Source organism: Sphaeramia orbicularis, chromosome 6 (assembly GCF_902148855.1).
Source record: "Sphaeramia orbicularis chromosome 6, fSphaOr1.1, whole genome shotgun sequence".
In the NCBI taxonomy this organism is placed as follows: Eukaryota; Metazoa; Chordata; class Actinopteri; order Kurtiformes; family Apogonidae; genus Sphaeramia; species Sphaeramia orbicularis.
The window spans coordinates 24,088,192-24,109,811 of record NC_043962.1 but is presented as its reverse complement, the minus strand read 5'-3'; the positions used below and the strand labels follow the sequence as shown (position 1 = coordinate 24,109,811).

Sequence of the window (21,620 nt, the reverse complement as noted above, 5' to 3'; positions counted from 1 at the left end):
GAAAGGTACACCTGAGTAAATGGTGTTTAAAATAGGCACAATAAAACTAAGCTGTTAATGTTCCAAACAGGCTTTTATTCTGCATTTCTATAGTATATTATCTGGGTACTCATTTTCTGTACGCCTCAAATTCAAAAGATATAAGATATAAGAATATAACACAACAATATTAGGTATTTAAACAATTTAATGCTGGTTATTTTGCTTCTTAAGTAAGTTAATATTTGTCAGCAGGGCGTGTTCACATAATTATTCTTTAACCATGTTCACAAATTACATTATTTTTCAATCAAGTCCCTCTTTATTGCTGTAATAACATGCAAAATTTGGCTACACAGGCCTGGCCAGAACATATTTTTGGTAATGTTCCAAGTTATGTACTTACTGGACTTTTTAGAGCAGATGATCAGACCAGATGTATTTTTGATCCGGTGCTGTGTAAATCGTTTTGACCTAAAACCACCCACATAGAGGAGAAACTCTTTAATCGATCATAATAATTTTAGAAGCCACTGGTGCATCTCACTTTTCTGTGTAAAAAGAAGGTGGGATAAAGGTTGTAGTATCCATAAAAATAGTACAATGTCCATAAATACATGAGTAGCAATCCTGCTAATATTCACTTTTGTTTCATGTATAATTTCCATCATAATGGGATTTTTTTTTTCTTTTTTCTGTGTAATGCTAAGTATATTAACCCATAAAGACCCAAACATCCACAAGCGTTCAAAATCATCTCCTGATCGAAACTGTTTAATACCTGTTGATCAATACATGTAAATAATTGGTGTAAAATAGTTTGTCATCTTTTAATGGTCATCAGATATGACCCATTTAGATGTTCAGAAGCTCCGTGGTTACCGTGGAAACACTGTCATCTTCTACAACATTGATTCACCAGTAAAACCCATGGAGTTGCATCAATGACAGTGGATGGACATACTGGGTTTATGTTAAATTTTTTTTATAATCTATGCTGAAAAAATCACTTTGTCCTCAGTTTTCTCTGCATCTGATATAATAACCCTCAACTTTAATCTGAGCTTTTATGAACATCTACAGTCTCGAAAAAAATTATGAGACCACCCTTGTTTTCTCCAATTTCTTGTTCATTTTAATGCCTGGTACAATGACAGGTACATTTGTTTGGCCAAATATAATGATAACAGCAAAAATAGCTCATAGGAGTTTGATTCCAGAGCTGATATCTAGACATTTTCCATGTTTTCTTGATAATAACCAAAATCACTTCAGTTCTTACATCAATAGCTATGAATTGTACTGACAAAAACAGTACTTTTAAGCATTCTATGTTTTCTTTCCTCTCTTTTTTAGTCACATGATACACACAGGAGTTAGTACTTGATTGCATAATCATTGTTTTTGATAACTTTTGATGGTCTAATATTTTTTTTCGCGACTGTACATGATCAGTGAATTCGATATATTGGAAAATACTGGAGTTTCACCGAAAAAACGCAAAACACTGAGGATAATATCAAAATAGATGATAATAAATCACTCAAGAAAGATTAAATACAAAGAAAAATACATTTGGTGACTGCCATAAACATAACACTGGGTCTTTATGGGTTAATCTAATATCAGGAAAATCAGTAATTTAATAACAATATCATATATGTGTGTCTTTTTGGCTCAGAGAGCATAGATGGGTTTAAATGCTTTTTATATCCATTCCTGGTACTCATCTTGTGTGACTAGGTGGTAACTTGTGCCAAAAAAGACGTCTTACATAGGCTTTTTATTTTTATTTTATTTTGTTTTGGAATAAATAGTGTTTAATATTTAGACAATTTGTCCATCACTGACCTTGTAAATCATTCAGATTTCTTAAACTACATTGTAATGCAGGTATTTATTCCCATTAGCAGTCTGAATATGTAATTATGGTGGATTTAATTTAAAAGCTGCTCAGGATTCTGGCCAATCATGAACTGATGCGCAGCCCCAGTCTTCCCATAAGTCTTTGCTGTGGCTATCGGTGCTAGCTGGGCTAGCTGGCTGGTACAGTTGTTAATCTGTCAGCCCGGAGCGAAATGCTCACACTCTTGGGCTCTTCCGGATCAGTCTTATTTGGTGAGTAACGTCAATTTTTCTTTTTGTTCACAGACATAAGGGGTCCCAAGGTCGCACATACATATCAGCCGGGATTCAGATGAAAAGTGAAAGGTTAACCAGGAAATATCAGCCACGTATTGTCTTAATGTTATCAAGCCAGTACTTGCTATCGTGCCTAACGTTACAGACAGCGTTACATCTGCCGTCCTACATGGGCTTTTTTACAGGTAATGGTGCAGAAAAACAGCGGTGTCTCCAGTTTCCTTGGATTTATCTAAAGATGTCAATTGTTATGCTGTGGTTTGCTGACTCTTAAAGATAGCTCTGAAACCAGTTGATGTGGGAATGTCATATCTTGTGGCTAGCGCTAGCTTGTTCAGCTACACATTAGTAATATCTGTGGTTAGTTCATGTCAAAGTAACAGAGGGAGGCAAAGTTTGAATAGTAAAATCAATACAGATTATTGATAAACTAGCTGGCGCGTATATAATCATACGAAGTGTAATGTACACGTACTGCTGAGCTATTTTATTGCTCTTAAGTTTGAAGTAACGCAATGATAGTTGGCTAGCTGCCCAGCTGACTAACTATAATCCAAGTTACATTTTAACAAAGGAGTTAACATTCCTAAGAATACGATTAAACGGAATTTGATCGGTCACTTAAAAGACTGGGATTTTGTAGAAAAGCTTCCTTTAAGCTAAGCAGTCGTGTCAGGTGAGCAGCAGTAGATATAACACATGAATTCATTGCTGTAGTTATTAAAGCCTGTTATTTTTGGTGTCTCTGTGTTCAGCACCTTGTCTGTTTTTCTGCTGACATTAGTTTCGGTTTTGCCAGTTAGTTCAACCAAACGGAAGTGCCAAGTTATTATCCAGCTCCCTGTGGTAATGCTAAAATAGTCTCGGCTCTAGAAGTGAGCGGATTATGATGGTGTTGGATTTGCACACTGAGGCAAACAGGAACACCTATCAGCCCTGGGAGGAAAAGAAACGGACCACTGTTCTCAGTTTGATTTATTGTCTTTCCCTTTTGACTTTACTTGTCAAAAAATCTTTAACTACTCAGTTCACTGATGCTTATCTATGATATTAGTTGGTGGCATATGTCTTTATTTTACATGCTCCATTAAACTTGAACTGTCTTCACAGATGCAGAAGACCCTCTGATGTGATTTCAACTTGGTGCTTGTGGCCAAGGACAGACGTGCTGGCCATGCTGCCACAGTAGATATGCCGTCACTGTGCTACTGAGAGAAGAATGACATTTGTCTCATTTTAATTCCTGGAGCTGCTTCAGGCAGCGGTGACGCTTGATTAAAAAGCTGCTGCTCTAGGCTAAGTTGGTTTGTTTCAGCCCACATCTTTGCACTACTGCTGCCTAGTGTGCAAAGTGTTGTAGCACCACAGGCCAAATGAGCTGAATTGTAATCTGGCTGTTGCTGGGGTATAAGACGCTGCTGTGGGAGTGGGAACTGGACTAGGAGAAAAGACCCACAGCGACACCCATCATGCTGCAAGGACACTAGGCTCCCTGTTTGAGTCTCCTCTGTGTGGTGCTTGTGTTTTTTTGTTTTTTTTTTTCCTTTCCTGCAATCACTTCAATTTGGATGGTTGAGCACAAGGGTGACTTTGAAGGAGCCCACCGGTGGCTGTGGTTTGGCCAAAGACGACACAGTGTTTGCCAACTATTACTGATTTAGTACCCCTGTCCACTGCTATCACTGCTGTAGCCCCCTTTACTGTGGTCCTCCAGTATGGTGAGTGGAAGCTGGAGGCGTCGCCGTTGTAGAACTGATCCATCACTACTCGTGTAGCTGGTTACTTTCCATCTCATTTTGCACCGTGAAGGATTGCATCCCACTTTTAAAGGACCTTTCTCTCGATGTTTTAAAGAGGGACAGTCAAGGTCAATTTAATATTTTAAACTCCGGAAAGAAGCCCAGAGGAGGATGAAGTTGAGGAAGCAGGTAACAGTGTGTGGAGGGGCCATATTCTGTGTGGCTGTATTCTCGCTGTATCTGATGTTGGATCGAGTCCAACATGACCCTGCAAGGAGACAGAGCAGCGGAAACTTTCCACGGGTAAGAATAAGTGTTGTGGTGATAATGCAGATCTGGACTTCCTTTTTAATCTTTGTTACTCTCTTTACTTTGTTTTGAGGCACCAGGAGTTGCACTGAAGCATAAACACAAACAGTGCTGATTTCTAGACCAGTCTAAATAAGTTCTGCACATGATTATAATGTGGATAATTTTATAGATCCTTTTTTTTCTGTCTGCATAAAGAGAGGCTGAAATTATATTACTGTCAAACACTTAAACCCATAGAAAATAGTGTATTTTGCTATTGCATTTATAATAAATGTTTTTTTTTATTATTATGTTTATTATATGTTAATTTGAATTTTGTTTTTATAATTACACATTTACAACAACATTCTAATTGTCTTGTAATTCACAAGATTTGTAATGACTGTCCAAATCCTAGTTGAGAAACAAATGACTTTTGATCAAATGATCTTTTCAGGATACAATTTATGAAGATATCAATGTGTGTTTTTGTTTGTAATTTTTGATGGGCATTTAGAGCCAGATCTCAGTCCTGCAGAACCGGATAGAGCAGTTGGAGCAACTCCTGGAAGAAAACCATCAAATCATAAGTCACATAAAGGACTCTGTGATGGAGCTCACAGACACAGGAGCTGTGTCTCCCAGCGGCCACCTGCCTTTCAGGAGTGCCAATGGTTCCTGGGTTCTACCCTTTGATGGCCGCCCTACTTTCCTCGCCGTCAAGCCCCAGGATTGCCAGTTTGCTGTAGGCAACCGCGGCCAAGCAGACGTTCAGGTGTGATTGTTGCTCTTCACACTAGATTTCTCCTTGAAAAAATAATATTTGGTCAAAATTGTAATTAATGTTGACATCACTGTTGATTACTCTGGGCAGGTTTGGCTTTGTCCTGTGAGTTAACAATTGGTTTTGTTCTTATTTCAGATGCTGGATGTGTACTCCCTCCTGAAGTTTGACAACCCTGATGGCGGTGTATGGAAGCAGGGCTTTGATATCACTTACGAACCTGATGAATGGGATAATGAACCGCTTCAAGTGTTTGTGGTGCCTCATTCCCACAATGATCCAGGTGAGTGGAGAGGGTGTTCTAAAAGCATGGCAGCATGGAAAGAATTTTATGTTTTCATCAGTGTGTCATTTAAAGAGCCTGCTTTTAACATCTTTGATTTGTTTTACGAACTGATCACCGTTGTTTTTCTACAAGGCTAATAATAGTATTGTTGTGTCAAAAAAGACAAGCCTTCAATGATGAAGCCTTACCTGAGTGAGAGGCTAGTGATTGGGATGCAGAAATCAGTCAAATTTTGGTTTCTTCATGCCCATTAACGGTGACGTGACTGACAGTGTAGTTGCAAACAATAGAATTAGAAAGCTGCTGGCATTGGAGAAAGCCGGCTATTTTTATTTTGACTGGCAGGGATTTTGTTTTAGATGGACATTTCATTAAATATGTTTACCAGCCTGCTTCATTGTGGCTTACTTGACAGTTATAGATATGTTGACAGGCTGCAGGGACCTCCAAGGTTTGGCCATCAACTATAAGAATATATTTTATTTGGAACTGAATTTGATTATGCCCTGCTGTAAAGTTATGTTTTAGGCAGCCTTCAATCTGAATAGGTAGTGATAAGTTCTGTCGCTGCTGCTGCTCCTGTTGTTGTTGATGTCGGTGTGGCTCAGAAGGCACATTAAGACAGGGTTAGTGGTGCAAGGCTTATTTATCTAATAGGCTTTAGTTAATGAAAGTCCTCTTTGAGCATGTTGTCTCAGGTTTATGTGAAGACATGTTGAAAAACACTGATTCTGCTTTGCTGCAGAATGATGTGAATCTCTGTAATAAATGTCACCCAAGAACATACTAGATAAATATTTGACAGCATATTTAAAGGCTTTAGTGCTGGAAGTTCACAAAATGTGTTTTAGTCACCTTGTTTTAAAGCACTCTGCTAAAAAGCTTTCTGAAGGGAACAGCTCTTCGTGAATAAAATATAAGTTTTATTCTTGATCTTTTCCTCATCGTGCTGCCTCTTACCTGCACAGGCTTTTTGTTAAAGTTTCAGCCAGCTGGATGAGGAGTGTAGAGGCATATTGTTTTCAGAAATAGACCAATTAGTGGACAGCAAATCTGCCAAATGTTGTGTAATTTACTTCGATTTTTCTTCTTCTCTTTTAAGGCTGGGTCAAAACCTTTGACAAGTACTTCACAGACCAGACGCAACACATTTTAAACAACATGGTGGTGAAGTTGGCTGAGGATCCACGAAGGAAGTTCATCTGGTCTGAGATTTCTTTCTTTTCCAAGTGGTGGGAGACAGCAGACATACACAAACAGGAGGCCGTGCGCAAGTGAGTCAGCATTTAATTTCCCACCTAAATCTGAGTTTTAGGACAGATTTCTTTCATGGCTTCAGTACAATTTTCTTTTTTCCCAAGATGGAAAAGATGGCATCAACTGCCAGATTGTGGGTTTTCTAAAAATAGCTTGTTATCTGGTTAATGGCTCTCCCTCTTTAAGGCTGGATTATCCTCACCTTGCTTTCTTAATCCTCTCTGTTTGACAGGCTGATCCTTGGAGGGCAGCTAGAGATTGTGACAGGAGGGTGGGTGATGACAGATGAAGCCAACGTTCACTACTTTGCCATGATTGACCAGCTTATTGAGGGACATCAGTGGCTGGAACGAAATCTAGGTACAAACTGGATCCAAAATGGCTCCTCAGTTGGATTTCCTAATTCACATCTGCTATGAATGACGAATGCTGGTAATATAATAGATTTTTTTAATGCTAAGAAATTGTAAAAAGTAATACCAGTTCCATTAATGGTGAAATCCAGTCTTCCTATATACATCAGGTGTAGCTTTTCCCTCAGCAGGTGTTAAAATACTTTGTGCTTTTTCAAGTGCGTCCTACTGAGGTGAATGATTCTCCTCATATGTATTTCTCCCTTTATCTGAGCGTAAGACTCTACCACTGACTTACTGCTTGCTGTCATAGGCATTACCCCTCGCAGTGGTTGGGCCGTAGACCCTTTTGGTCACAGTGCCACTATGCCCTACCTGCTGAAGAGGGCCAACCTGACCAGCATGCTGATCCAGAGGGTTCACTACTCCATCAAAAAACACTTCGCCTCCACCCGCAGCTTGGAGTTTATGTGGAGGCAGGCGTGGGGTGAGTGGACTGGAGCCAACTGTGTCCTCTAATTCATGTGCTCATCTTTGTTAAGCTCATTTCAGAATGAGTCATGTCACTTGTCATGGTCTGTGAAAGAGAATGACATTTTGGAAGGACAGCCTCTGCCTAATGGCTTCACTAGAGCTATCTTCATTATAACTTCTTAATGAATTAAACATCTACTGAAGATTTACTGTTCATTTGTTCTTAATGAAACACATTTCACTGTTTGATATTGCTTATGTAATGTGCATTCTGAGCGCAAGTTTTATAGAGGGCTCATTTCGTAATGAAATTTGGCAATTTAATTTTTGCTGCTTTCTTCTTCAGTGGAAAAAAAAAAGGTTTATCCGTGATTTTTAATTCGCAACTTGGTTCACAGACTGTGATCAAAGTTCAGTGTGTCCCACCCAGTCCTACTGTATCTATGGTGTGTGGGTGGTTATTTGGGGCTTTTTTTTTTTTTTTTAAGTGAACTAAAATTAACTGAAAAGACTGGTTGAGATGTTACTTGGTCGTTGTTTGTGTGATATTAATCAAAAGAGTAAAATTATTACTTCACTCTTGAAGTCTTCATAATTTTGTACAGGCCAGAGAGCCACAGAGTGTCCCTGTTACCATGGTAATTAACTTTCACTTCTGCCTCTGCTGTTATGAAGGGCTACTTCATCTCATGGATGTATTATGTGCTATCAATGTTGTTTTTTTGCTCTGCTAAGTTATCAGTCCTGGAGTTCTTTTTCAACCCAAAAGAAAATGGATGTTTGTAAGAGTTAGAACCACAGAGAATCTGAGCGGAATCAAAATAAGAACAAACCAGTCTCTGTCATTGTAGCAGACAAACAGACCCCTACAGAGCAACTGCTGGGTTGATACTTATGTGCCGATTATCTGATGTCTGATTTGTCTGTGGAAATAATGTTTACATTTTTCAGCCTGATAAATGCTACAGGGTTTGTTTGTTGGCTCTTGAGCTGCTCAGTTCACTAAATGGTGGATGGTGACAAACTGTAATTAGTTAAAGCAATGACAGTAACAGATGTTAATGCTAATTCTGAAGTTATCTCATAGAGTTGAGTTCATTTCTCTGCTGCCACTGTGGCTGTCGTGGTTTTAGAAGCTGGCACAGATCAGGGTCTGGCTTGATTGGGCTTTTTTGCATGGATATGCATGTATATTTTCATTGCCGGGCAGTTTGTCCCAAAATTAATCTACATTGTTGGCAACAGCTCCACAGAATATTTTTAGTTCATTATAAAACTGTGGTGGACCAAAATGTACTATGTCGTTAATGGGGAAAAAGTGAAGTTGATCGTTGTTGGTTTGTCTGCCCTCATAAATACCACACTGATTAAGTCAGAAGTCATGCATGGTAAGAAACTGATGTCAGATGTCTTTAAAACCAGTTTTTTCTTTCCTGCTTTTACAGATACTGGGGCAAACACAGATATCTTTTGCCACATGATGCCATTCTACAGCTATGACGTGCCTCATACCTGCGGTCCCGATCCAAAGATCTGCTGCCAGTTTGACTTCAAACGGTTACCAGGTGGCCGAATAAATTGCCCTTGGAAAGTACCCCCGAAAACAGTGGTGGAGGCCAATATAGCAGAAAGGTGAGGCGTGTTTATGGTTACTGGGGGTCTGCTTTTCTTTGAAATCATAGAACTAGACAAATAGTTTCAGTTGAGGTTTGCAACGATCCATTTCAATATAAGGGTCCTTTACTTTATGTGTTCCTCTGAGATTGCTGCAGTTTATTTATCCAACCGTAAGCTATTTTACCTATTAAATATTGTAGGGTATAATCAAATTCTATACAAATATTCTTCATATCAATATAGCAACATTAAATATCCAGTATCAGACACTTATTACACAATTTACAGTGATGATGTCCATGCTAAACATCTTACGTTTTGAGTAGTATTGGAAAAACGACTACACAGCAGACATTTGTAACCTTTATCTTCTCCGGTCCATTACAAATAAACTAAACTTGACATTGTGCCAATGCTAACAGCCAGAGTGGGCGGATGAATAAAGGGAAGGAGACACACAGTTCAGAGAGTCTCACAGTCACATTAACTAGCTTTTAGGGCACCTAAAGAACTTTACAGAGGACATATTTTACCCGCTAATGGAAAATGTCCCTTGGGCTAATTTGATCCGCCTCTTTCCAAGGTCACAGTGCTTTCCTAGAAAACTGGTGTGTGAAAAGCAGGGCAGGTTGCATGCCAAGAAACATTTATTTTTTTGTCTTTTTTTTGTTTTTTTCCCTGCTCCCTTTCCTCAAACAGGGCACACCTGCTCTTGGATCAGTACCGTAAAAAGTCCAAACTGTACCGCAGCAAGGTGCTTCTTGTCCCCCTGGGGGATGACTTCCGCTATGACAAAGCCCTCGAGTGGGATCAGCAATACATCAACTACCAGAAACTCTTTGACTACATGAATACTCACCCGGAGATGCATGTACAGGTAAAGAAATATTTTGTAAGCTGTCAAAAAATAGTGTTGCTAAATATATAGATATTTGATCTCTTTCATTTGGTTTATGCATGTCAGCATTTGGAGTACCAAGTATATCAGTATGGCACCTTTCGTGTGATAATGAATCACAGAGTGGTATTTTAACTTGCTGACAGAACAAAGAATCTGACACGACTCAATGTTTTGCTCGTGAGATGGCCTGTCAGATGAGAGGCACTTGAATAATAATAATGAAAGGCTTTTGTTTTTCTCTGCTCAGCTGTGTTTGAGTAAGCTCTTTTTTTTCAACAACATGTCATCTGTCTCTGGCTGCTTTTTCAGGCTCAGTTTGGGACGCTCACAGACTACTTCAATGCTGTTTATAAAGCACACAGCATACCCCAGGGATCCAGACCTCCAGAATACCCAGTGCTCAGTGGAGATTTCTTTGCCTATGCAGATCGTGAAGACCACTACTGGACTGGCTATTTCACCTCTAGGCCCTTTTACAAAAGCCTGGACCGTGTGATTGAATCACACCTGAGGTGGGTCAGATTCAGTTACATATCACTGCTAACCGAAACCTACCACCTGCTGTGTGTTAATAATACTCTACTGTTAACATCAGGTACTGCCACAGGCTCATTTGTGCGGTTCTTGAGCTTCTACTAAACAGGGCTTGTTTCCATTTGTTTTTGGTATATTTATAAGATACAAAGAAAAAGCACCTTCAACATCAAATATGTGAATTAAATAATAATGGTAAAATGTATTTGTATTGGACTTTAACAGTGTTAGTGCTTTCCAGAGATTCATCAATACCTTCATACAAAATTGAGGCAAAAGCAATCCAAATAAAACAGTGAAAATAAAACATTTACAGAGTGAGAATAAATGACAATAACAACATTAAGTGAGAATAAAAGCCGAGCTGTAAAGGAATGTTTGGAGGAGGGGATTTAAAAGACTACGGCAAAATAATCTGTCTAAAGTCAGTGGCAAATTATTCCACAGCCTTGGAGCTATGACTGCTGTGAAAGGCTCTGTCCAAGAAAAACACAGGATTGGCATCTGAGGTCACCTCTGAACGAATGTATACACCAGACAATACAGAAATCTGTGTCCACATGACAGCTAATGCTGTTGAATATTTATGGAAACTGCTGCACAGTTGCTACTTCTGTGCAAATATTTTCTAATATCTGTGTGATTTAGATTAGATTAAGTGATTTATTCCGAACATGCAATGTAATTTAACATATGTGAACAAGTAAAACAGAAATAACAATACAAAAGTCAACAATCAAGACAATCTTAGAAAGAGAAACAGCACAATAGTTTTATTTACATGCCTGAAAAGGGGTGGGAAGAAGTGCAATTTATTTAATCCCGCCCCTTCTTCATAAAATATTAAAAATATATATTTAATCTCCCTTTTTACATTACTCTTTTATATTTTTATACACACACCCGTATACACATACATATGTTTTTACATATACACAACATACAAGTACACATACACACATAATCTTTTACCTTTGCATTTCTTAATTGCGCTGGCAAAATATAAACAAATAATAAATAACTAAAAGAAACAAATGTATACGTAAACAACAATGAACATATGGCGACAATATCTGCGTGAAACTGTAAGGGATGTAAATGTACAACAACCTGTACTTCAGTGGCAGAAAGTTGAAACTAGTACCAGCTCGAGGCTACAGTTTTTCATATCCCATGTCTGAAATGGCTGATATCTCTTTGTTGTTTTTCTTTTAGGGGGGCAGAGATTCTTTACAGCCTGGCGGTTGCAAATGCTCGACACGCAGGTATGGAAGGACGCTACCCGGTCTCAGATTATGCCCTCCTTGTCGATGCGAGGCGGTCGGTCGGTCTCTTTCAGCATCATGACGCCATCACCGGCACGGCGAAAGAAAATGTTGTCATCGACTATGGCACCAGGTGAGTGTCTGGGATGAAATGACGGGCCTGTGATTGCGACTCTGCTTTCTCCTTTTTATTCCTCCGTCGCAGCTCAATACTTTGCTGTTCGATACTTAGAAGTAAAATAACAAGCCTGATGTGACTGCTGCAGTGAGCAATTGATCCTTCCTCCCCCTCCTAGATTACTGCGCTCCCTCATCGGCCTGAAGAGAGTAATCATCAATGCCGCTCATTTCCTGGTGATGAAGAACAAAGAGTTTTATCGCTTCTACCAGACTGAGCCTTTCCTGGAGACCGTAAGTGAAAACGTGGACAGACCTTCTGTCCCTGCATTAGAAAAACCTGGATTAAAAACCATGCATGGGGTTTCAAGTATTCGGGATCCCTTGGGTTCTGTGCTTTCTTTTCTAGGATGACAGGCGTGCGACTCAAGATTCTCTGCCCCAGCGCACTTTAATCGAGCTGGACCCAGCAGGACCAAGGTATTATTATTATCCCCGCGTTTCATCTCCACTCCTTCCTCCTCCTCAGTCGCTCCTCTGCCATCCCTAGTTTTTTTTTTTTTTTTTGATTGCTTGTTCTTTGTTCTCGCTCCAGGTACGTGGTTCTGTTCAACCCCGTCGAGCAGGAGCGGCTGTGTGCGGTTACTGTGTTGGTCAACACCGTCAGGGTGCGGATACTCACCGAGGACGGACAGACCGTACCCGTGCAGCTCAGCGCTCAGTGGAGTTCTGCAAGTCAAATGAGCGCAGAGGTGTTTGAGGTAAAGAAAAGAGTGTTCAACAAACTCAGTCAGCATGTTGGCAGCACTTTGCACACAGCCCTCTATCACTGTTTACTACACTTGACACTTACTACAGCTCTATAAAAAGAAGTACAGGAGATTTTGACAGATAGAAAGCAGTTTAGTTAGGCATATAAGTCAGAAATAAAAAAGACTTAAATCCTAATCCTGTATTTCAGTGCAGCATTATCCAGCCAGTGTAGACAGCTGTATTGATTACCTGTTCTGCCGGACAGATATGAAATGAATGACTGAAAAACGCTGCTCAAATGTGTCCAGAGTCGACAGGCTATTAGCTATTAGCGGTTATTAACTACCTCTTTATACCCACAGGGTTTCTCATTAGGCATTCCACACTGATTTTTCTCATATAACGTGCAGAGTTATTGCAGCGCTCTGATTGTTAAAGTAAATTTGCACAAGTTGAAAGCGGCTCTCAACCTTTAATTCAGCTCGCCTTAATACAATTGTGATGTGTTGGTCTGCACATTAATAGCTACCGAAATTAAAATTAAGAAATTTCAACATAACTGTGAAATACAAACAGTCTCATTTAAATTCCAGCACTGTGCAGTTAATGTGTAAAGGCTTTTTAACTTTTAATGAATGCCTTGTGGTCAACACTTGCCGTTCCAGTTAACAAGAAAACTGAAGCCAGTGCTGTGAAAATCAGAGTTTTTGAAAATGTTAGGATTATTGTGCGTGTTAATTCTCAAATTGTTTCTATCTAACCATTCTGCCCAGGCGACGTTCATGGCTCGTCTGCCCCCACTGGGTCTGGCCGTGTTCCACCTTTACGACTCTCCAGACTCGCCGATGACGCTGCGTTCTGATACGCTGCTCAGGCTACCCGGACGGAGTGTCACTGCCCGGGCCGGGGACCCACTTCCTGTCCGATCTCAACAGGCAGACGCTCAGACCTTCTACATCAGCAGTCAGTCTCTCACACTCGGATTCTCTGGAACCACCGGCCTGTTGGAGGTTTGTTATCTGCTCCTAATCCCCTTGACTTTACGTCCAAATTATGGATTTGCTTGTCTGTTTTATCTTTTGATCTTGTGTAAGGGGCAAAAAAAACACCAGCTTGATTTCCCAATAAAGCCAGTTTGATCAAAGCGAACATGGCATGTCTTGTTCCTACAGAACCAGTCTTTCATCTTCTTTCCAAATTAATTTTTTCCCCTTTTGCTTTCGTCTTCCTCTTGGTTTCATCTTCAGAGTATCAAGCGCAAAGATGATCCTCGGGAAGTAAAGGTTCAGATGCAGTTCATGGTTTACGGCACTCGCCCCTCTAAGGACAAAAGCGGGGCTTACCTTTTCCTTCCTGACGGGAAAGCGAAGGTATTGTCTCAGTTGTGCATCTCACATGTATACTTGCTTCTCAGACTGCTTTGATAGATTCTCTCTGGTGCGTAGTGTCATTGTATCATGCTGGGTACCTTGGGGCTGAAAGGCAGGAAAAACTGGGTGCCTTTTTATCTTTTTATGATTTGAAGACAACAGAGCACACATTGATGTAAAGGCCTAGATTCCATCCTGTGTTTTATCCTGCTTTTATATTTCTACCCTTTGCCTTCCTCTCTAATTTTAGCAATTATTGATTTAATGATGCCACTTACTCTCTTCCTGCTTCCAGCCATACAATCAGAAAGAGCCTCCTGTGGTGCGCGTCGTTGAGGGGCCTCTATTTTCAGAAGTAGTGGCACATTACCAGCATTTTCAGCAAACTATTCGCATCCACAATGTGCCAGGTAATAAACACATGAAACTGCAAAATGGTATCAGTTATCACAGATTCGGCAGAAGCATTTTATGTTTGTTTACGACAGCAGATGGTAGAATACAACAAAGACTGATATGGATAACAATGACATTTTTGTATTCAATTAGATGCTTTTTTTGTTTCCTGCTGGATTTGGCAGATCATAATAATTATGTTGTGCGGACCCCACCCCGGGAAGATGGGCTGAATGTCATAACAATCAGTCTGTGGGGGATCCCTTTAAACAAAGAAATCGCTTAACAAAAATTCACCCCAGTACGTGGCTCAGCTTTTCCTCTCCGTGGTTGTGTATTTTCAGGTGTGGATGGTTTGTCTGTAGAAATCACTACCATGGTGGACATCAGAGATCAGACCAATAAGGAGCTGGCCATGCGTCTGGTCACTGACATCCAAAGCGGTGACGTCTTCTACACAGACCTCAACGGTTTCCAGGTCGGTCTACTGCCCGGAACAGTGCAACAAATTCATTGCATTGTCTTTCTTTAACTGCCAATAAAAGCTGATTATTAAGCGATGATTTGCGGTTTGACGCCTCATTGATTCTTTCAGATGCAGCCTCGTCGCCACTACCTGAAACTTCCCCTGCAGGCCAACTTCTATCCCATGCCCAGCCAGGCGTACATCCAGGACAGCCACCACCGCCTCACACTTCACACAGCCCAGTCTTTGGGTGTCAGCAGCCTGGAGAGCGGTCGGTATCTCACTGCATTGGATTTCATTTGGTGTCATTTTTCTTGATTTGCTTCTCAAATGGCATTTATCTGTTAGCACACTCTCTCTTTCTTTGTTTACAAAGAAAAAAATGACATTGAAGCACTTATCTCTGCTCTGCCATTTAAGAGAGTAGTTCATACCCTTACATTTGTGTGCTGAATCTAATCCTTTTATCATTGTTATGCGAACAATGGAGGCGTCTCTAAAGGACAACCGGCTCAAAATGTTTGTCTTCATCAGCTGGTGCCTGAAAGTTCAATGCACTGTCTTTGTATTAAAGCTGCTGTCCCTGCTTTTCCTCCTCCTGCCTCAGGCCAGCTTGAAGTGATTATGGACCGGCGGCTGATGCAAGACGATAACCGTGGGCTGGGCCAAGGTCTGAAGGACAATAAGAAGACGGCCAACCGCTTCCGATTGCTGCTGGAGAGGAGATCCACAGGCAACAAGGTCAGTGGGACAACCTCGAAGGTGGCTGCTGAAGCGGCATAGCAGGTCTGAAATTCCAGAACAGACGCCGCTTTCCCCGAGCGAATCTCCAAAATCTCCGAGCAGGGCTGCTGAGATTGAGCGTTTTGTCCATTCTGTGGCCATTAACACCTGTCTACGCATCTTTTTTTCCCGCCACTCATTACCTCACCATCTGTCTTTTGGTTATCTTCTCCGCTCTCTAATTGTGTTTTCCTTTTCTTCTGTTTCCACATCATTACTTTCAGCGTGATGGCTTTTTCGCCAAACTCTCTTCATTGTTTCGTTCTTTCTTCTCGCAAATGTTGAGTGACGAAGTTCAAGAGGTAATGTTGCTGTAGCAACAACTAGGATGCTTGTTAGCCCACATTATAGTCTGTGCTGTAGCGCCAGATCTTAGCCTGCTGTTTTTTTTTTTTTTCTTTGTTTTTTTTTTTTTTCTTGTGTCCCTCCACTCCGTAACTGTAGCCAAATTGGCCGTCTTTAATTTAGAATGTGACATTGCAGTGCAGTGGCTGTAACAAATCCAATATAAATTGATCAGGACTGTGTCTGTCAGCATCAGAATTAGAAATTTAGCTCCTGTACCTACAAAGTAATTAGAGTCCATTCCTCATCTGCCGCAGTAATGGTGAAAGAATCATTCTAGAAGTGAGTCTCAGTCGTCATTCTCTCATTCTCATCTCTGTGGTTTGATCTTTTTTTGCTTTTCTTCAGATGACGGACAGCGGGACAACTAGCTTTCCTTCTATACTCAGCCACATGACCGACGCTGTCCTGAACCATGAGGTTTTGGCATTACCCGTCCTACCCAAAAGGCGTGGCATCCCTCCTTTGCAAACCTTCGCCCCTCTTAAGTCCCTTCTCCCCTGTGACTTCCACTTGCTGAACATGCGCAGCATTCAAAGCCAGGTGAAGAAAAACAAAAACCACCAATCCAACATGGTTCCCCGGTGAGAGATTAAAACTGACTCATGCCTTTTTTTTGTGTGTATGTGTGTTCGCTCAAGCAGCAGGACCCCCACTCTCCGTCTCCATACACAGCCTTAATCCTTCACCGTCTGGGATTAGACTGTGGATTAGAGGTTCAGAACCTGGGTTTCAACTGCACTACCACACAAGGACAGGTCAGTGATGAAACGCATACACAGCACCTTTAGGGATGGGAATTGATAAGAATTTAATGATTTCAGTTCCATTATTGCTACTCTTTAATGTCAAATATGCACTAACATTTTATATTTGATATGAACAAAACTCTTAAAGGGTTCTAAAGAGATCTACCTGCTGCAGCCTCTGAGCGTTGTCTTCATCTAAATGTAATTATAGAACATAGAGATTATTTATAAGCAATAGTGAAAGTAGGTTGACAGTGACATGGCGCTAACATTAACAGTATCGGTAGAATGCTTTTATTGTTAAACTATAATTGTGTGACAATCGCTGCTGTCTGTGCCAGGTCCCCCTTGAAAAAGAGATACTCTATCTCAATAGGACCAACCTGGTTAAATAAAAATAAAATAAAAGAACAAAGAGTTTTTTGTTTTTTTTTTGTTCAAAGTGTTTTTTTGTTACATATCAAGTCACAGAAAAATATAATACAGTCATTGTTTTTTTTTTTTTTTTTTTTTAAACCCAAACCCATGAACATTCCCACCCTGTGAAAATAAAAAAGATAGTAAGAATAATAAATAAATAAGGAATACAGATATTAGTCACAGACTTGTATTAATAAGACTATTGTGGAATAAGTGAGAAATCTACCTTTTTTATGTGATTTGGAACAGGTTGCCAGGTACTGAAAAACTTATTGGCACATCCTCTTATAGAATATCTGGTTTTTTTCAATGTTAAATAATGTAAAAGATCTAGAAACTAAGATTTAAATGTTGGAGGTTGTTTATCTTTCCATTTTAGTTGTACTAGTTTATGAGCTAGAAGAGTGGTAAAGGCAATTAGATTTTTAGATTTTTGGTTAAAATGAAAAGATTGTGATGTAATGCCAAATATTGCAATTGTTGCCTCAGTTTCAATATGAGACCCAAACCAAGAGTTTGGTAGAGGACGCCTTCAGAGTTACGCCACCAGTTTTTCTTGCACTTTATTATGTTGCTGCCTTGACGGTTGAAGTTCCCCATTGTGGGATCAATAAAGTCTAATCTAATCTAACCTTCCCGAAACAGCCAACTAAAGATGTTTCATTGGTACAGTTTAATTGGATGCCGTGTGTCTAAATGGTTCTACATGTTAGAGGTATTCCCCTTTTGTCGTTATGGAAGCTCTGCAACTGTTGTAAATGGCCCCAGCGGTGAAATATAACCATACTTTTGAGCACTTCTGAACTAAAATACACAAATGACCTATGCTAGGTATTTGACGTGATGATGTCACAGAAACAGACTGATTCCAAAGAACTGAGCTACTGGCTTCCCGATTTGAATGAATGAATGAATAGACTTTATTTGCCATTTGCACAGATACATAGCAGTAGAGGTACATCGGAATTCTTGATTGTTTCCCTGAGTCAGAATAAGGGGTTAGAAAAAAGGTAGAGATATGACAAAAAAGACGGATAAAAAACATAAACACAGCTAAAAACATATAAAAACAGTTACTGCACGTACAACCACAAATAAACATTTGTAAAATAGACTTATAAAAAAAGAATAATAATAATAAGAAGAATACTGAGAGGTAACAAGTTATTGCACATTTGAATTAGAATTAAAAGTACTGGGACGAAGTTAGCAGGTTATTGCACATTCAATTTAAAGTACTGGGAGGTAGAGCAGGTATTACACATTCAATTCAATTCCCATCCCTAACCGCCTGCCAAACTATTCTCACATAGAGCAGGATTTTACATATGTGTTTCTGACTCACATCCTGTTCCCGTTCTCTCCTTTTCTGCAGCTGAATGTATCGGGGCTGTTCAAAAACCTGGATCTGCAGCTGCTCCAGCCCATGTCTCTGACCCTCATGCACTCTAGCACGCCTCTGGCTAACGACTCCACCATCAGCCTGGATCCCATGGAGATCTCCGCCTTTAAGCTGAAACTGCGCTAAGAGCCGTCCAAACTAAAGAGGCAGTGCGTTTAAAAATCCCAGCAGGCAACGGACTCGTCGGACCAATCACAAGACCTCACCTGGCCTCAGACTGGTCTTGGTCTCTGGTCTGTTTTGTCAAGCGCACACGCAGCACCACAAACACCACAGCTCAGAGAGGTAGGGTCCATTGTAACAGGACTGACTGCACAGCAGGGGGCAGACGATAGCTGTTACTGTGGACGTCTCCCGGAGCAGGACACCCGGGTGGGCTTGCAGCTGTTAGAAAAATAAGAGACTACTAGAATCAGGTACAGCTGGGTATCTGTCTTTCTCTGTAATCGAACATGAAATCTCATTTAGTTCTGCTTTGTAAGAACTTGTGTCTTTTTCTATCTTTGCGCCATCCTGGACTGAACTATTGAATGTAAATATCCCATTGACGGGGGCCTGGACTTGTGCCATCAGAGTGCAATTTACAAAGCTTTATTTGGTGTATGGGTTTTTAATTTTTTTTTTTTTTTTTTTTTTTTTAATGTTCGCAGTGAAGGAAAAAATGCCACACAGCGATTTTGGTTTTGTACCTGTCAGTCTTAAGTTGACTGCAGTTAAAGTTTTTTTTTTTTTTTTTTTTATAGATACGTCTCTAACGCAGCAAACAGAATGTGAGGTCTCGTTCATCTCTGCTCGCCAGGAGACCCAAACAGAGTCCAAGAGTCCCGCGTCAGTTACTACACGATAACAATGCGATCATTAATCATATCTGCTTTTATGCGCGAGTGTTCCTGTTTGTACATCGTCTGAGGACTTTCTCTCCTTCACTGCTTTTTTTTTTTTTTCCCCTCCCCGAGCTTCCTCTTCGCTGTGTGCGCCGATGAGATAACTGGAAGGTCTGTGAAGGAAATTTCGGTCGCTTTTCCAAGCCCCTGTCTGTCATTCCTGTGCTGATCCTTCACTGCTGAGAGGCTGGTTTTGTGTACCAAACTGTATGCAGTAGGAGTGTAGACAAAGACTATACCTCATATATACCACATGGCAGATATATCAGTGTGTGTCTGTTTAGAGTATGTGTATGTGTATACTTGAGGTTTTTTTTTTGTTTTTTTTGAGTGTATCGAGGTTTCAGTGTACACTATCAGGGACCATACGTTGTACTGTTCGGCATTTATGATCAGTCTGTGTCGGCCTGTGGGTCATAATGCAGAAAAGGAGCTTCCCAATGACCATCACAATCTACAGTGGTTTCTGTCTGCGCCTGCAAGGAAAAAAAAAAACTTTTATTCATAATTAACCCAATAAGATGTCAAAGGCTTCACACAGGGAATCCGGCAATCGATAACAAAAGTGGAATTAATGTTTCTGCTTCAGCGTTTTAGTTTTATTCTTGAATTGTGCTGGTAGTCTGCAATGAATATGTATGAAACTTAATTTGTGATGCGCCAGGCATTTATTTTTTCCATTTAAAAAAAAAAAAAAAAAAAAAAACTTGACAAGCAGTCTTTGCAGAAAGAGGGTGAGACTAGTTGATATTCTACTACAGCGCTGTGAAGAACGATTCACTGGAACTGCTTTCTACTTGGAAAAAGTTTGATAGCTGTGCTCTTACAATGGAGACTCATGTTTTTATTGAGTATAATGTCATTCACTTTGGGAGAGTAACAGTTCTTTCACCTCTATCTCACTTTTGTTATTCAGAAAGTAAATCTAAGTCATGCGTAGCCAGATAACACTAAAATTAGGAAAAGTTTCTCTAAATGACCTGCAGTTTTTTTTTGTTTTTTTTTAAAAATATTGTAGCTCTGGAGTACTTCTTAACCTGAGGCTGTCTTGAGGCGTTCTGTATTTTTTTATTTTTTATTTTTCTAGGGCGTATCAGCCTTCACTCCACCGTGGAGGATGTTGTCATGTGTGTCCAAACCTGAGGCCGGACACATCGCAGACACTTATGTCGCACGTTTTTTAAACCGCGCCACCGTCTCTCACACCGTCACACTGTGCCCATCACTTATCCGCTCACCTTCCTCATTCGCCACAGGACGTCTGCTGCTGCTTTGTTGCTCTCTTCCTCCCTTAATGTCTGGTCTGCCATAGTTCAACACACTCTGCTCTGTCAAACTGCAGACTGGCTCTCCCCCTGCAGCTGTGGTTAACATTTACGTAAGGCCAGACTTCATCGCATCTTGAATTGCACTTTCTCCTCTTGTCTTCTGTCGAGCATTTTCTCTCGCGTGAGTCTCTGTATAAATGTGTTTTTTCATTCTTTTTTGGGTTTTTTTTTTTTTTTTTTAAATGTGATCTTTGCTGTAGAGCTGTTTTTGTTCATTCAGAGGTAATATATGAAGGCAAGGTCTCTTCTGTATTTAATTCACGATGCAGTACAGATGAGATATGGAGTGAATAAAGATAAAAATACAACATGAGAGCTCTGTCTTTGGAAAACCTTTGTCAGTGTATGAGACAATGGAAGTGGATTCTGCATCAGTAGGGGGCAACGTTGAGTCGTCAAGCAGGGGCCCATTCTACAGATGCTGTCAGTCTTAGATAAATGTAACAGATATCGGCCCTTTTAGACTGTCCAATGCTTCAATGCCGGTGGTTAGTCTTCCCCTTGGACAGGCCGTCAAGGAGACAATGTGGTATTAAACCGTGCAGGGAGGTGGTGCACAAGCTGCCATCTGAAACCCTACATACTTCACAGCAGCTGTGAATTAGAGGCATTTGTGGTACCAGTGTTTGACATGAAAAGAAATGTGTTTTTTTTTTCGATCTCTATTCACACTACATAAAAATGGATCAATGACACAGAGAAGAAAGCGACTGGGGTGGCATGGACGCCTAAGGGCTGAACATCATCTCTAGTCTCAGTGTGGAGGAGGGAGAGGGGATGTGACAGTGGAAGCCTGTGGAGGCACCCTGGGGACCGTCTGGTGGTTCTGAACCTCCCTGGAGGATGAGAACTGAACACAGTTTACCCACAGCCTCACATTCAAAGGTGTCTGCAGCTACTCTGAGAAGTCTTTTCTACAAACAGGCCTTAGGAGTCATTAGTCTTTAGCATGGATTTAGGTCTTAATTACCACTTTTTATCTCAT

General features: G+C 40.5%; 1 protein-coding gene across 2 annotated transcripts; it reads left to right on the top strand.

Annotated features, from left to right (window-relative positions):
- Positions 1–1,989: 1,989 nt before the first annotated feature.
- On the top strand, positions 1,990–20,948 carry man2a2 (mannosidase, alpha, class 2A, member 2). Of its 2 annotated transcripts, XM_030135883.1 has the most exons (24): positions 1,990–2,097; positions 3,232–4,163; positions 4,669–4,926; positions 5,074–5,218; positions 6,324–6,495; positions 6,711–6,838; positions 7,145–7,318; positions 8,751–8,937; positions 9,622–9,799; positions 10,133–10,335; positions 11,573–11,755; positions 11,919–12,033; positions 12,149–12,219; positions 12,335–12,500; positions 13,266–13,502; positions 13,740–13,862; positions 14,158–14,272; positions 14,603–14,736; positions 14,854–14,995; positions 15,332–15,465; positions 15,732–15,809; positions 16,201–16,395; positions 16,497–16,610; positions 18,397–20,948. In XM_030135883.1, the coding sequence occupies exons 2-24, from the start codon at positions 4,032–4,034 to the stop codon at positions 18,547–18,549; spliced, it is 3,537 nt and encodes a 1,178-aa protein (XP_029991743.1). In that variant the 5' UTR covers positions 1,990–2,097; positions 3,232–4,031; the 3' UTR covers positions 18,550–20,948. The 2 variants fall into 2 exon arrangements, with proteins under 2 accessions (XP_029991743.1, XP_029991744.1); XM_030135884.1 differs by lacking the exon at positions 15,732–15,809.
- The last annotated feature ends 672 nt before the right edge of the window (positions 20,949–21,620 follow it).

What these genes read in the sequence shown, in the direction of transcription:
- man2a2 (XM_030135883.1), top strand. Translation starts at nt 4,032, where the DNA reads ATGAAGTTGAGGAAGCAGGTAACAGTGTGTGGAGGGGCCATATTCTGT. An exon ending in CAGACCTCAACGGTTTCCAG is followed by an intron (nt 14,737 to 14,853) that starts GTCGGTCTACTG and finishes TGATTCTTTCAG; the next exon opens with ATGCAGCCTCGTCGCCACTA. An exon ending in TGCGCAGCATTCAAAGCCAG is followed by an intron (nt 16,396 to 16,496) that starts GTGAAGAAAAAC and finishes TCGCTCAAGCAG; the next exon opens with CAGGACCCCCACTCTCCGTC.